The 17,853-nt window shown below is 32.6% G+C and overlaps 1 protein-coding gene across 1 annotated transcript in view; it reads left to right on the top strand.

The window, feature by feature from the left end:
• LOC127700413 (thyrotropin-releasing hormone receptor-like) overlaps positions 1-16,726 on the top strand; it is a 78,364-nt gene extending 61,638 nt beyond the window's left edge. Inside the window, exons 2-3 of the mRNA XM_052203858.1 lie at positions 13,633-13,855; positions 16,272-16,726. Coding sequence (XP_052059818.1) covers positions 13,633-13,855; positions 16,272-16,522 — 474 coding nt within the window. The 3' untranslated portion in view covers positions 16,523-16,726. The remainder of the gene's footprint in view (positions 1-13,632; positions 13,856-16,271) is intronic.
• The last annotated feature ends 1,127 nt before the right edge of the window (positions 16,727-17,853 follow it).

A 17,853-nucleotide genomic window follows, 5' to 3' on the forward strand; every position in this document is an offset into this window, starting at 1 on the left:
ATATTATTGTGAAGCCTAATTCCCCCACACCCATCACGTTTCTCGACGGATATAACTATACGTTTCTTTTGTAATCAATTTGTTACCCACTTGAAACAGACGGAGTAAAAGGAAGTTAACTAATATTTGAACATTTCGTACAACAAATAACCAAGAAAAAATAAATTCGTATTTATATTGTTCTTCCCTTTAAAATACTTCTATTCCTTCATGCAGACATGCTGTTGGAAATTTTCAATTCTATGATTCAAAACCTTAATTTGACCAATTAAAAGACTGCCTTTTGACTTTACATTTCATTTTGGTGCATTTGTGTTAGATTTTAATTAATGAGTTTGTTGATACTAAAAGCAGCAGGTGATTGATTGACTGTAGCTTGACCTTTTTCTTTGTCAAGAAATAAAATAGTTCTTCCTTTGGTCCATCTGGGATTGCCATGCAATAGCCGTAAGCAAATGAAAAAGAAACAATTACAATAAAATTTATTTAGTGATCGAATGTATGGGAGCGTTTACAGAATATATTATTTCTCAAATGGATCACAACGGCTACCGTTTTATATCAATTGGTTTGATACAATAGCTTGAAAGTCCTGTGGAAAAACATATGTTTTCTTGTTATATTTAGGGTGAAATCTTTCAAAAAGGCCATTAACATAACTGGGTGAATAAGTGTTGATCATAGATGGTTTAGCACGCGTCATTAAAGCTTTAAAACCATTTTTAAACTTAAAAGTAAAACTAAATATTGATTTGAATAGAACTATAACATATATGGTTTATGTTCGGTCTTGAACTTTTTGTTCGAAATAAAACAAAAGAAAGAAGATAGTTGCAATTTAAAACAAAAATTAATTCGTGATATCGTGGCTGTGTCTCTTCAATGGTTGTCCTATATTTTTATATCTTTATGTTGTTGGTCTTTTTCATTATTATTTCTTTGCACATTCGGTGTTGATTAGTTTTTTTTTAATTGTTTCATTCTTTAGTATTAATCTATTTACTCATTTTATATACTCGGGATAATTTCGAGTCTGACATATCGTATATCAAACTTCATGCAGCATTTTCGTTCGGGTTATATTTCCCTTTATCTGTAGAGAAGCGCAGCATGATGTCACCAATGTTTCGGAGATTGATCGTATATAATAATATGATTGTTAACTCTAGATATTCCCTATATCACAGGCCGATTAACAAACGTGTATATTCTTCCTCCTTTTTCAGCTTCTGCGATTCCTTCTGACTTTAGATAATAATTAGATAACGATGCTGCGGAGAAGCTTTTCCATCTCATCTGTTACTTAAGGCATTTTATACGTTACATAATAGCGGGATTATTAATAGTGAGATGTATGAGAAGGATAATGAAACAATCATGTTAACATTGATTTCAAAAGACATTGAAATCAATCAAATGATGCATTAAAAACACACACAAGATTGAGTACAATATTAAACTTATTTTTTTGTTGATGACATCGGGACGAAAGTCCTATGAGAATAAGTCTTTGTTGATACAGTTGATTAATCGTCCGGGTTTAATTAATGAGATAATAAATCTCCGGAGATAATGCCTTTGTTGCTCCTAGAATTGCTTCAAAAATGATTTAAATAACTGATCAAAGGATAACGTTTTGCGATATGATTTTCCTTTTTAACTTTTAATTTATAATATATTTAATTAAATCAAAGAAAGATAGTTAATACATATTTTTAATATCAGCGTATCCATCCATATAAGCGCTTTTAAAGTCTGCAATGTTTACATTAGTCAAACATCTTACTTTAATGGTTAAAACAAGAGGGTTACTATACTAACAACTATACGAAACCACCACCTCCATTCGACTGTGCTCGCTACCAATAGTGTTTATACGGTATTGTACATTCCTAGATGATAATCAGAACGGTAACAGTATACAAGTATAGCTTTTGCTTGAGGTCGATATATGTCTGTTGGTAGATATAACATTTCACTGACTTCATATTAAAGCAGTTATAATAGTTCTTGTTTTGGGAGAATTTGAAAATCTATTTTTAATAACATACTGTATGCCCTTTGTAATCTGCAAAACTGTGTTTTATCTAAAAAGCAATTAATATACCAGCATTGTCATAAATAAATATGATGATGTGGTATGATTGCCATGAGACAACCATCCATCAGAGACCACATGACGTATAAATGTAAGCACCTATATGTCACTGTACGGTCTTTAACAATAAGAACAAAAACCCATACCGTAAAAAAGCTATAAAAGGCCCCAACATGACTAAATGCTACACAATCCAGACGAGAAAAAAAAAACAATAATTGATGTACAGAACAATAAACGAAAAAAAACATATATGAGAGACAGCGACCAACGACAGCCACTGAATGCCTATGGAATATATAAAAGTATACATGTGATCTCGTGCGAAAACATTTGACAGTACAAGAGATGACACCAACCATTCCATCCGACTGCTCCGAGTAATTAACCGTAAAAACAAAATCAAATAACAACAAACAACACATATGACAAGCGGGAACATTAGAATATATTTTGAAGAAAAGTTCTCATGTTTTATTATAGCTAAGGCACTCTTAAGTTTCATAGACACTCATATAAAACAGTAATAACATTATCCTGATATGTAAACATTTAATGGCAACCGTAGACGTTCACATCCTACGCTTCGTTCATCTCAGATATTTTGAAACATGCAAACATGTACAGTCAGTTGAAATGAACTTAAATGTTGTATCGTTTTAGATATACTTAAATTTCGGTCGTATTTGTCACCCTCCATGAATCTGATCACAACATATGATGTCACAGAAGTATGTAGTCATCAATATCTATCTAAAATATCTAAAATGTGTTTTGATCGTACATGCACAAATAAATTTAACATATAATTTGCTGGAAATATGAATAAGAAAGAAAAAGTAATTCTTCTTTGTTACTTCCACAAAATGCATTTTAATTATACGTATCTTCTAATAAAGAGAAGGCACACACTTTAGAAATGACATGGTATACGTCTATACAGTTAACTTCAAGATGAATGCAATTTTAAAGGAGGCCGCACCATTATTAATTTGACTTATTTTAAGATGAACAAAATGAAAGAATGAAAGATTAAATCACCATAAATCACTTAAGAGAAATGCTAGAGCCTTAAGGCTTCAGCATTATCATCGGCAATAAGTAGACTGTACATAATTGATTACATTCATTAAGTTAAGAGCACGTTCAGCAAAAATATGGACAAGTTTGTTCGAGGCACTGACCCAATAAAAAAAATGAATCGCATGATTGATGCAAAACGTTAAGAAAACCATAGAAAAAGTCAAGCATTTTATTCTCAATGTTGTTTACTGTCCTGTTTTTTTTTTAACAAAAATAAAAACACTGTTATTGAGATTTCTTATATTCTTTGATTTTTTTTGCATTGAAGACTCATTGGTGGCCTTCGACTGTTGTCTGCTCTATGGTCGGGTTGTTGTCTTATTGACACATTCCCCATTTCCATTCTCAATTTTACTGTACGTTTTTTGATCGTTGTTGAAAGCCGTACATAGCACAAAATATAATAGTTGTTTATAGCCTTGCCATTTAGTTTCTGATGGTTTGTTGTCCCATTTGCAACCAGACCACATCTCATTATTCTTATTATGAACTGATATAATAATATAATGAAATGATATATATTTTATACCAGACTTTAATTTTAAATAAACCCGCAAGTAATATCTATGTAACTGTACAATAAATACATTTGCAGTGCAAATATGCAGAACGAATGTTACGTTTGTTTTTCCGTGTTAATATATAAAACAAATTCGTGACTTGTATGTTACATAAACGTGAATAACTAACTGAGGATGGTTTATCTTGGCTTGTATGTTAAAAATTGATCAAATCTTTAAATGTCGTTAAATTGAACATGAGAAGGGGAACTACTATAAGATCGATGCGTGTTTGCTTCTAAAAGTAAATTTTAGACATTTTGGCAACGAGACAAATCGGCATTGACGAAAGACATTTCGGCACAAGGGAACACAGTTTGGTATCAATACAAATCTATTATGTTTATATTCCACTGTAAAGCTTTCAGACATTAATAATAAAAACTAATTTTGTGGCCATAGTGGATTGATACTGATCTATTTTTCTTAGATTAAATACATCTTCTATTTAGAAATTTTGTGTAATTTGGGTTAGTCTAGGACATAATTTATTGACAGTATACAATCCTCAGGGTCAGTAGAAGCAAATATCTAGGTTTTTGTTCTTTCATTTTTGAGCACTCAGACTTTCGTTAAAATTTATATTATTATAAACATGTAAAAAAATTGTCATAATGAAAAATATGACTAGTACTTCTTATGTTTGTCTGACATTGTGAATGCATAGGAAATTTTAAAGTGTTGACAATTTAATGATGATCTGGGCTTTTATCTAATATGGCTTGTAAGCGATTAAAGTCATGACTTGCAATTTTTAAACAATAAAGTATAGTTAACAGATATTTTGTCATGTTTGTTGTTTTTATAATTGAGGGTATCAAACAGTAACATAAGCTGCAAACACAAGCAGCACTGGACGAGGACTAGTTACCGTTAGTTACCAGTTACAGTCACTTTGAAATTTATTCAATAACGAACGAGTTACGTAATTACAGCATATTGCTTTTATGTTCATAAAAAAAACTTTTATTTTATTTTTAAAAACTTAGTTTTGTTTGATCCAGGCAAGTCTTGGAAATTTTGATATGTTTTTCTTTTACCAGTGGGAAGATACGCATGCGGGGACATGACGTCATCACTTTATGACGCTCTCGATTTTAGAAACTGACCCTTTTCAGATAGTGTAATAGCAAAGCTAACCTTGGAGATAAAATATCATTCAAAAGAATAAAAACGGTTAATCAATTTCAGAATCAGTTTTATTGACCACTTCCAATACAGTGTAACTTTTTGGTTCAGGTGACAAGGATACGAGATCAGTTCAGATTGCGCTAAAGTACGGGAAATGCGGAATTGATGGAAAGAATGAGGATATTGTTGGTTAATTTGACAAACATCCATCTCCGTTCGCCTCAAAACAGCAAAACATTACAAAAATGTCTAATTAAAAGGAAATTTCAATAATTTAGGAACTATATTCATAAGTGACGGTAACTGGTCCTCTTCCCCATAAATTTGCAATAGACGATCGGCACACTAGGAACCACCTTTGGCTGTATATAAGAGGAACTAAACTCCGAGTCTATGGTCCTAACCCTAACTTTTGGTAACTCTTTTTATGTTAAAAGAATATTTCGAAAAGTATTTCCTGACCTGATAAAAGATATTTTAGAAAAACTGGATTTCTAACATCAACTGGTACTACACCTTAGATATTCATATAGAATCTATCAAAACTCATTATAAACTAACTTTAAATATTGATTAATGCATAACTACAATCAATCATTATTTGATTAGATTTGTTTATTCAAACACAATCAAAAATTGTATTGCATATTTTATGTAAGGATTTTAATATCACTATCAAAATTCTTGTTTTACAGTACTGTTAAGTAATTTTTAATTATATTATTCCCCTAATTTTAGTTACCAGGAAAATATAGAGATTAAAAACAAGGTGCTGATTTGTCTTGGTCCCGAAATGTCCAAAACAGACCCGAACTGTCTTTGTTACCGTATCAAAAAAGGAAAATAGGCATGACAGATGCAGATCCAGAAACTATCTAACTTGTTTAGTGATTTTTTAACCGATGTTATTGGTTTTATCTTTGTTGCAGGTTAAACTATTCTTTTAAATTATGCTGCTGCAGTCATTTATTTTAGTTGCTGCTGATGAGAATAATAAGTGACACATTTCGAATCACCAGATAATGCTTCATCTCTAGGCGAACTCGTGTAAATATTGCATGAAATGTGGGCTATAGCAATCACAGAGAATCGATACGAAGCAATTCTTTGATCAGACTAATTTTAAATAAGAAGATGTGGAATGAGTGCCAATGAGACAACTCTCCATCCAAGTCACAATATATAAAAAGTAAACAATTATAGGTCAAAGTACGGCCTTCAACACGGACAGCGAGGTATTAAGGGCCCCAAAATGACTAGTGTAAAACAATTAAAACAGGAAAACCAACGGTCTAATCTAAAAAACGAGAAACGAGAAACACTGATGTACCACACCAACAAACGACAAGTACTGAACAACAGGCTCCTGACTTAGGACGGGTGCATACAAATGCAGTGGGTTTAAACGTTTTAACAGGCGCCAACCTGCACCCTAACCTGAAACAGTAGTGTAACAATACAACATTAAAAGACACACTATAAAATATCAATTGAAATGGCTTAACTCGACCAAAAAGACATATAAACAAAAACAAGTAAACATACACTCAACGAATAAGTTTGATCTATGACACAATATAGATACAATATTAATAAAATTAAATGAAAACAGTAATTGTCTAATACACCACGTCCGACTGCAAATATCAGACAATAGACTTTGTATAGAAAATTAGTTTCTATTTCCATTACCGCATATAACGTCTTAATAGACAACGTCAAAAAAGCATTACAACGGTTTCTTTTCTCTTTGACAGGTAATATAAGATTAACCGTAAATGTCAACAAAAGTTGATTAAAGAGTCTATTTCTGTTTTAACGTTAATACAGCAACCTTATATTTTTTCATCAATGAAAAATTAGTGTTTTCTTAAAAACCAGGTCAACATACTAGAAGCGTATACAATTAAGTTTCCCGAAATATACTAGAATTTCCATTTAAACCAATCTATGTCATTTAGACGTCACTTCATACAAATACTAGATGTATCTGTATTACAGTTCTGTTAGTATTATTTTACATATATATAAATAGACTAGTCATAGATACCGGGATTATAATTTTGTACGACAGACGCGCGTTTGGTCTACAAAAGACTCATCAGTGACGCTCAAATAAAACATTTAAAAAGACCGAATAAAGTACGAAGTCGAAGAGCATTGAGGACCCAAAATTCGAAAAGGTTATGCAGTTAAGGTAATCTATTCCCGGGAAAGAAAGTCCTTAGTATTTCGAAAATTTCAAAGTTTTAAAACAGTTAATCTATAATTATTACAATATAAATTAATTGGGCTGGTGATACCTTTTCGGAGAAACCTCCACCAGCAGTGACATCAACCCAGTGGTTGTAAATAATTCATTTGTTGTGCTTTTACACCACTGTCCAAGATTAGGAGGAGGGTTGGGCGCCTGAAAACATGTTAAACCCCGCCACATTATATATGTGCCTTTCCCAAGTCAGGAGCCTGTCATTGGTTTATCCATAAATCAGGCCGTTAATTTTCTCGTCTGAATTGTTTTACATTTGTCATTTGTCAATTCGGGGCCTTTTACAGCTGACTATGCATAAGGGTTTTGCTTATTGTTTAAGGCCGTACAGTGACCAATAGTTTTAACTGGCATGGACCCAGTGGTTGTAAATATACTAATCATAGATACCAGGATTGAAATGTGTTCCCAAAACGCGCATTATGTCTACAAAAGACTCATCAGTGACGCTCCAATAAAAAAAGTTAAAAAGGCCAAATACATTACGAAGTAAGTAAGAAGGTGGTATACACTACAATAATGAAAGTTTGGAGTAAACTGGACGCGAAAAGAAATGAATATATCTCCCTCATGAACAGTTCTATTCCTTGTCCGGATCTGCTTACCCTTTCCGGAGCACCTGAGATCACCCCCAGTTTTTGTTGGGGTTCGTGTTGCTCAGTTTTTAGTTTTCTATGTTGTGTTTTGTTTACTATTGTTTGTCTGTGTGTCTGTTGGTCTTTTTCTTTTTTAGCCATGGCATTGTCAGTTTATTTTCGACTAATGAGTTTGAATGTCCCTTTGTTATTTTTCGCCTCTATTCTATACTTTAGGTCTTTTTTGGTTTTATCAGCTCTTCAACGTTTAATTGGGTTTGGAATTTTCAAATATTTGTCCTCGGGCACCAGTGAAGAGACAGTCATTTTCGAAATGCGCTTCTGGTGCAATAAGATAAATCGGTACTGTTAACACTATTACAGTGTAAACAGTGAATGAATAAATTTTAACACTTTATCAAATAAAACTACAAATGAATACTTTCCAGTAGGGTACATGTACATGTACATATATGTAACAAATAAATCGATAATGAAAAATCTTCATCATAAACACTTTATTGAAAGCTAGATTGATGAATAGTTATTTTGAATTTTGTCTGCCCGCAACAAGACCAATGTTGAAAAATGTTGGATTCGTATGCTGGGCATAGAAATATCATTCAGAAACCAAACCCAATCCCCTCAATAGCTATATATATATGTATTCACTAAATTGTCTGGTGGTCATATCGATATAGAACGAGTTAGATGCAATATAGGACTGCAAACAAAAACCTAACCCACGGTAGTAAAACCATTAAAACAAAGAAAAGATTAGATTATACGTAATTATGAGATTACACGTTCATAACATTGCACCAGAGAACAGACGCACGCTTCACCTTTATTCAAATCATGTATCTAATTGAAAATACATGTTTTATTTCAAACAACAAATTTGAATAATTGAGCAGTGATAGAAACGAGTCTTCTGACAATAGTTTTCAATTTATGTACAGTAGGTATGCTTTTACCATATGTTAGTGTCGTACTCCACTACATTATTGAATTTGGATGTATTCAATAGACTAAATTGTCATTATTATATGACCGTGCTAAATTTAATCGCCCATCCAACGTATGCACTATTTTTACCACAATATAATCAAATTCTTATAAAAGCTTTTCTATGCCTCTAAGAAACAATTTGCGAATTTAAAAACGGTTTATTTGACTTCAATTTTGATAATTGCAGGAAAACAAATGAATGCTATTAAAGCCAAATATCAGAATGTAATATGCATAATGTGTCTAATTTGACATTTACAATGAAATGAAATTTTAATGTCTCATAACGTGAGAGATATATGAGTTTACAAAAGTAAAGGCCAATGCAGTTTATTACAAATCCTTTTCTTTATTAGTTCAAACATCATCCCAAGATGCCAACTCAGTGTCACCAAGGCGTTAGTTTGAGGCAATACATGTTGTCGATGAATCGTTTGCAGTGCGCAGAATATATCTGTTCAGACTTAATTAAAATCCAGAAACAAAAAAGTTTTTCATGTTCAAACTATTAATGTAACTGACACACAAAATGTATTGAGGCTTTGCATGAGATGCTCTGGAAATTGCAATTTTAAGAAGATTGATTGATATGGTATGTTTTCGCCTTGGTAAATTAATACAATGGATAATTTTTAAAAGGTGTGTATTTAGTATGAAATGTAATTAATGAAGTCCCTCACGTTGATCTTGACTTAAGTCAGACATATGTACATGTGGCGGAATTAAACTGTTTTTTTTAAAGATATCTATCCTCCCACATTCTATAGTGATCAGTGGAATCACTAAAGGTATAATAAAGAATGTAAAATAAAAATCAGTACAAAAAAGAGGGGTATTTACCTCTATCATGCGTGCATGAAAGATACAAACACTAGTACACCAATTTTGATCTGAAAATGTCATTTTGATCTGATCAGCTCCAAAAAAAAAACCAATAAATTATCAAGTAATTTTCAGAATAATTTAATTGTTTATTGTTCAGTTCTTGTAAAGATCAAAATGACCGTATCAGACATAGATTAAATATACTTGTGAAAACAATACAAGCACAAGCGTATCAATAATAAACAGTATACAAAAAAAAAAAAAAAAAAAAAAAAAAAAAAAAAAAAAAAAAATAGTATAACAGAAGACTAACTGTGCATCACGTATTGCAAACCTGTTTCTGTATTGTTATGAGTTACAATTTATGACTCAATTCTTCAAAGACCAATCAAAACAACATCTGATACAAAAGTTTAACACTTTTAGATATTTGGATGATATATTAGCTCTCAATAATGAAGACTTTAGTGTGTACACTAAAGAGATTTATCCTGCTGAACTGATTTAAAATAAAGCTAATACTAACAATGAACACTGCCCTTTCCTGGATCTTCATATATATAAATATCTTTAACGGGAAGCTTAATACCAAAATTTATGACAAAAGAGATGAATTTTTATTTTCTATTGTTGATTATCCATTTTTAGATGGTGACGTTCCCTTGTCACCATCTTATGGTGTTTATATATCTGAACTTGTTCGATTCGCTCGTGTATGTAACTACGTATTTGATTATAACAAAAGAAATCTCTGTATTACTGAAAAATTAACACATCAGGGTTTTCGATATAACAAACTAGTCAAAACATTTACTAAATTGTATCATCGGTACAAGGACATCATTCGTAAATATAAATCAACATGGAGACATCTTATACGATCAGGTATTTCACATTCAATCTCTCATGGTAATATTATATACAAAACACAAAGATGTCGGCACTGACGTCAAAAGCTAACCAAAACTTTAAACAGACTTATTCAGAAGGAATATAGTTACAATACTGTTGTCAGATCATTAAAGATGGCATATTTTGGCTTTAATATTGATTCACTCATAGGGTCTTTGCATCGGAAATAAACACATTTATTCTAAAACCAGTTGGTGACATGATACGGGTTATGTTCTTCTCATATATGTTATGATGGTATGATACTAAACCCCTAACGAGAGAGAATGTGCTTGATTTTCATATGATGAAGACATAAACTTTCAATCAGTTTAACTAAGGTCTGGAGCTGGCACGTCAGTAACTGCTAGTATTCCATTGTTAATTTATGTATCATTGTCATTTTGCTTAGTTTCTTTTGTTACCTATTCTGATATCGGACTCGGACTTCTTTTAAACTGAGTTTTTCTGTGCGTATTGCTGTGTGTTTGTTTATTCTACATTGGTTTAAGGTATAGGGGATGGGTTGAGATCTCACAAAACATGTTTAACCTCGCCGCTTTTTTGCGCCTGTCCAAAGTCAGGAGTCTTTGACCTTTGTTATTCTTGTATGTTTTTTTAATTTTAGTTCATTTATATGTTTTGGAGTTTAGTGTGACGTCCATTTTCACTGAACTAGTACACATTTTTATTTAGGGTCCAGCTGAAGCCCGCCTCTGGGTGCGGGATTTTATCGCTGTGTTCAAGACCGATTGGTCGCCTTCGGCTGTTTTCTGCTCTTTAGTCGGATTGTTGTCTCTTTGACAAATTCCCCATTTCCATTCTCAATTTTATTGATTGCCTAAGTTACTGAAAACAAGCTTAAAGTTCTGAACCTGAGGAAATTAATTATGTTTAAATCATTGCTACCGCTAATTGCGGTGTTATAAGTCTGTCGTTATGTAATTCAACAGAAATTACCAAATAAGCACTGTAGATTTTTTTGCACGAACAGTCGTTGAAATAACATGTTAAGTAATTGCATTTATCCAAAGAAAATCCCTTTGATAATTATTTATTGGTACAATATACTGCATGTTTGCGTATGCACAGTGTCTTAGGAGACCCTTAATTAAATGATAAACTAAAACGTAATCATTTTAGACATGTAAAGAATCATGAACGAAGATTTGATATTCAAAAATCTTGGATTAACATCAAAACTGACAGCAATTTGTTATTTCTCAAATCAAAACCAGACATGTTGTGCAATTACCTAATCCTCCGCATAATGAATCATCTAAATAGACACGATAGTTATGGAAATCAATTCTCAAATACACCATGTCCATCGTAAAAGTAAGCTTGCATTTAAGATGGAAAATATGCATTTTATGCATTTCATATAATCACACATAAAGGTATCTACAGTTTGTGATATCTGGGAGTCTAATCATCAAAAATCATAAGAACAAAATTTACCATAAGTTATACTGAAATGTATGTGATATATGATAATTTTGTTCTCGTTCTATATTTTGATGTTTATTACTGTAAACCAACTTATTTTCGCGGATACTTTTTTTCGCGTTTAGCTCTTTCTAGCCCACTTCCCGGAGATTTAATTTCGCGATTTTTAAATCAACTTGATGTAGTTAGATAAGGAAGGATCCAAGTTTTGAAGTTTCACGACGACTTATATTCGCGTTATTTTTTTACTCGCGAAAGTGGCGAAAATAAATTGCACGCAAAAATTAGTTGGTTTACAGTATTTAGTACAACTTTGGAACTAAATAACCAAAAGCGATATACGGAAACGCCAACATTGTAAAAAGTCAATCTTTCCTTTAGGATTTATAATTTTTAAAACAATTACACCATACCAAAGTATGTCAGATGAAAAAAGGGGACTTTTCACCAGACATTGCGTGATCTTCCTTGATCCCAACAAATCATTAAATTGTACAATAAACGATAAACGAATAAATTATTTAAACAAATATATCTGTAACCAGGAAGTAATAAAAGGGTCTAAAATGAATTCTCTCCTAGGTTTGTAATGCGAAGATTTGAAAACTTGCCAGATAGAGTCAAATTTCATTATGATTATATTTGAATTCGAAAATAGGAAAGCAACCAGGAAGATATTGATATCACAAATATTTCAGAATGTGCCTATGGGTATTTTACTATTATTTGTATTAAAAGTTTGTACGTTAAAGACATTTCTTCCTCTTAAAGTATCATGAATACATCGAATGTCAACTTGCTATCATAATTACACTCAAATACCATATGTTCATTCTAGCATTGCTCCTAAACAATATACCAAGAAAGTAATTGCTATGTGTCGAGGCAAATTATGACTACTTGTTTGTGTCTCAGAATATCTTATACTAACTTAGGCAAGTTATTCATATAACACCACGTTAAAGTTAATGTTTCTTAGTCTTATTGCAGCTAGATGAGAAGGTCATATGAACGTGCAAAGTTTATTTAAAATTAGAGCTATGGTCTCTACTTTAAAAATAATTCAACAGGGCATCTGATACTAGACTAGAACAGTGAAAAAGACATAAAAATTTGTTCAAAAGATAAAGTTTAATATACACAGGCTAATATTTCCAAAAGATGTCAAGGTCATCTCCAGAATTCTACCTCTGATTTTTTTTTATCGTTCTCATTTTCATCCTTAAGGTCATAATAGTAATCACGTTTTTAGGAATAGAGTTTATGGATTCTTGTTGACTACATCAAACGCATCTTTCAGAAAAATCAATTTTGTCGGGAAAATTGACCAAAATGGAATTGCTTGCTAGTGTTCGATTTTCTAGAACTCAACAACACTCTTTATTTCAGGTACTTTTATTTCATGTACCTCGCAGTGATGTTAATGTTGAACTTTGCTTTTCACTTCTGTCCAATATTATATATAAACTAAATAAAGTAAATCTTAGTCGAGAAACATCGAATCAACGACAACGGATCGCGGAACATAAAGACAATCACGTCTTTTCACAAATAGTGGTGCAAGATTATATTTGAGCCCATCAAGTACTTTTCAGTGTTTATTATTGCTTGATTGATTGTTGGTTGCCTAATGTCTAGTGGCAAATATGCATGTTCAGGACAACAGGGTTTTTGAAAGGTCGTGTATTTAAACTTATGACTACATCAAACGCAAGTTAATAACTCTTTTTTCATTTACAGGTTGTAAAGATGCTGATTGTCATTGTAGCCGTATTTTGTATCATGTGGATGCCTTACAGAACAGTCGTAGTGTACAATTCCTTCAGTGATTATAATATTTCAAATGTCTGGTTTTGGCTTGTATGTAGAATAATGGTTTATACGAACAGTGCTATAAACCCTATACTTTATAATGCTATGTCGATGAAGTTTAGAGAAGCTTTTACAGCTATATTATGCCATAGTAAGTTGAATAACTTATACACTTTTGTTTGTTGTAAAAAACGGCTTTGATAGTTAATCAAAATTTAAGTTTTAAAGATTAATGTGTCAAACGATTTCTCATTTTTATTGATTTCATCTTCTATTTTGTTATTTTTTTCTTTCTTTTGTTGTTTTCAAGTCCTCTATTGGTTAAGCTAAAGTGGACAATAGGTATAAAATTGAGAATGGAAATGGGGAATATGTCAAAGAGACATCAACCCGGCCAAAGAGCAGATAACAGTCGAAGGCCACCAATGGGTTGGCAACGCAGCGAGAAAATCCCGCACACGGAGGTGGTCCTCAGCTGGCCCCTAAATAAAAATGTGTACTAACTAGTACAGTTAAAATGGTCGTCATACTAAACTCCAAAACATATGAATGAACCAAAAGTAAAAATCATACAAGACTAACAATGGCGAGAGGCTCCTGACTTGGGACAGGCGCAAAAATGCGGCGGGGTTAAACATGTTTTGTGAAATCTCAACCTTCCCCCTATACCTCTAGGCAATGTAGAATAAAGAAACACACAGCGATACGCACAGTAAACCTCAGTTTAAAAGAAGTTCGAGTCCGATGTCAGAATATGTAACAAAAGAAACTAAACAAAATGACAATGATACATAAATTAACAAAGGACTAATAGCAGCTACTGACATGCCAGCTCCAGACCTCAGTTAAACTGATTGAAAGAATATGTCTTCATCATCTGAAAGTCAAGCACAACCCCTCCCGTTAGGGGTTTAGAATCATACCATTTTAAAATATATGAGAAGAACATAACCCGTATCATGCCAACAACTGGTTTTAGAATAAATGTGTTTATTTCGGATGCAAAGACCCTATGAGTGAATCAATATTTTTCAGTATATAGAGATTTCTTTCGTGAAAATCAAATACGTTGTTACATATACGAGCGAATCGAACAAGTTCAGATATATAAACACCATAAGATGGTAACAAGGAAACGTCACCATCTAAAAATGGCTAACTAACGATAGGAAATGAAAACTCATCTCTTTTGTCATAACTTTTGGTATTAAGCTTCCTTTATATGCCTACTACCCGTCCATCCCCGTCCGTCAGCAAACTTTCCGTACATTTTCTGAAACGTTTCAAACTATTTATTATATATCTGATTTCTAACCATATTATAAAATATTACAGATCGAGTATGAGTTTTGATCCGGTTGAACGATTTTTGCAGAAGTTGTTGTACATAAACAAAGAAAATTGCTTGCAATTATCAATTTTCCGCAATTTATATGTGATGCTAAATGGATAGTTTAAAATGAAGCTTTGAGTTTTATTCACGTAGAACTTTTTTTGTGGATATTGTGGTTCTATGACATGAAACAGTGCGCTGAAATGTTATTTTTTAGATTAATGAAAGTCTTGAAGCATGAAAGGAATAGCTTGGCCTCTAGTTGTTAACAGCATTCGCATTGTCAAATATTTATGACACTATTGTTAATGTACGTTATGGAAATTTTAAAATACATCAATAATTACGTAATCCTTTTTTCAATACAAGTGTAAACTCATGAAATGTAATGCTACAGTCGGTAGGAGACATTTTATTTCAGATGCAATACTATTAGAATGCTTTGTTTGTCTTATTTTCATTTCTGTGAAATTGGGTATTGCATTACCCTTCCGGAGCACATGAGATCACCACCGATATGTGGTAGCTTTCGTGTTGCTCATTCTTTGGTTTTCTATGTTGTGTTTCTTGTGCTGTTGTTTGTCTGTAGGTCTTTTTCATTTTTAGCCATGGTGTTTTCAATTTATTTTCGACTTATGTGTTTGAATGTCCCTTTGGTATCTTTTGCCTCTCCTACGTAGATTACATTAGAGTTTATCTCATTTACATCTCAGTCGAAACATTTCAAGCAGAAGCATGGAAAAATAATTGACACAAACACCCGACTACTTCAATAAATAGACGTACGACCAAAAACGACAATGAACAACACATGATCCAGATAGCTTCGTACTAGGGTCTTGATCTTACCCAATTATGATGCAACATTAGATTTTAATTTTTATTTGATGGATGCTTTAGTGCTGGTTGTGAAACAAATTATATGAATTATATGAATACTATCTTGGAATTTCATGAATATATCGAACTTTTATTTGACATTAAACCGTTACAGTACTAATAAAATGTGTTTGTCAACGACACCAAATTCAAACCTGAATTACATGTACAAGTACCACCATAAGTTCCGTATTTGTGTTAAAACTGTCTTGTAATGAGCAAGAACACATACACAAACATACACACACTCTTATTTTTAAATGAGTCTCAATTGAACACCCATCGGATGTATCGAATTACATGTAGTTCTCTTCACTTCTTTTGTTCATATAATAAAACTCTACTTAATTTATAGGACAACTTGTAAAACAAAGATGTCGTCGATGTAGCCAAAATCTTGGCACACATGATCCAACTGTGGGAAGTACTCGTAAAAATCAGCAGTATTCTCTGGTAACGTCATCTACCGGTCATGTATTGCAAATGGAACAGAATGAAATATATGAACTTAATGAGAAGATTTCTAACGAAGAAAGATGTAGTTCGTGCATAGATGTTAATGGATACTTATCAGATAGTGAGAAGAGAATGAATGTTTCTTCATAGATATATGTCTGTTAATGTTTATTACCATTTAATCTTTAAAGATATTCGGGTCTTGCTGTATGTATTAAATTAATCCAAATTCTATAGGCGATGTCCAACATTTGATATCTACCATTGGTGACTAACATGTTTTTTCTTCCAAATCATTGTTCAAATTGAAAATTAATAAAACAAAATCTTTTATTTCCTGTTTCTGTCTCGCCTTGACGGAGTCAAAAAGCAAGACATAGGTATGCTGTTTCCGGCGTCGGCAACGGCGACGGCAACGGCGGCGTTAACAATGTATTAGTTTGTAATTAGGTCTAGTTCATGGTGAACCACTAGTGGTAGGTCAATGATATTTGGTATGCAGTTGTATTAGCATTGGCACATCTCATTACCATGGATATTGCTTGGCCCCGCCCCCACAGTCAAGGTCTATTGACTTTGAAACTTTGCTTAGTTTACATGTATTAGTTTGTGATTAGGTCAGTTTATGGGGAACCACTAGTGGTAGGTCAATGATATTTGGTATGCAGTTGTATTAGCATTGGTACATCTCATTACCATGGAGATTATTTGGCCCCACTCCCTCAGTCAAGGTCTATTGACTTTGAAACTTTGATTAGTTTACATGTATTAGTTTATGATTAGGTCAGTTTATGGAGAACCACTAGTGGTAGGTCAATGATATTTGGTATGCAGTTGTTGTATTAGCATTGGTATATTTCATTTCCAGGGAGATAATTTGGGCCCGCCCCCTCATTCATGGTCTATTGACTTTGAAATTTTTGCTTAGTTTTCATGTTTAAGTTTGTGATTGGTCAGTTTAAGGGGAACTGTTAGTGGTAGGTCAATGATAATTTGTATACAGTTGTATAAGCATTAGCACATCTCATTTCCATTGGGCTAATTGGTCCTTACCCCTCAGTCATGGTCTATTGACTTTGAAACTTTTGCTTAGTTGACATGTATTAGTTTGTGATAAGGTCAGTTTAAGATGAACCACTAATGTTAAGTAAAGGATATTCGGTATGCAAATGTATTGGCATTTGCAAGTTTTATTTCCATGGAGATTATAAAACCCCACCCCCTAATTACGGTTCATTGACTTTGAAACTTTTACATACTTTACAAGTTAATGTTTGTGTTTAGGTTTGTTTAAAGGGAACATCTTTTGAAAAGTCAATGGTATTTGGTTTGCAGTTTTATTAGCATTGGCACATCTCATTTCCATGGAGATTGTTTAGCCCTGTACCTTCAGTCATGGTTAATTGACTTTGAATATTTGCATAACTTACATGTTAAAGTATTGCTATTTTAATTTCAACATTTGCATTATCAAAATAACA

This window comes from Mytilus californianus, unplaced genomic scaffold (genome assembly GCF_021869535.1).
Source record: "Mytilus californianus isolate M0D057914Y unplaced genomic scaffold, xbMytCali1.0.p SCAF_5, whole genome shotgun sequence".
Taxonomy (NCBI): domain Eukaryota; kingdom Metazoa; phylum Mollusca; class Bivalvia; order Mytilida; family Mytilidae; genus Mytilus; species Mytilus californianus.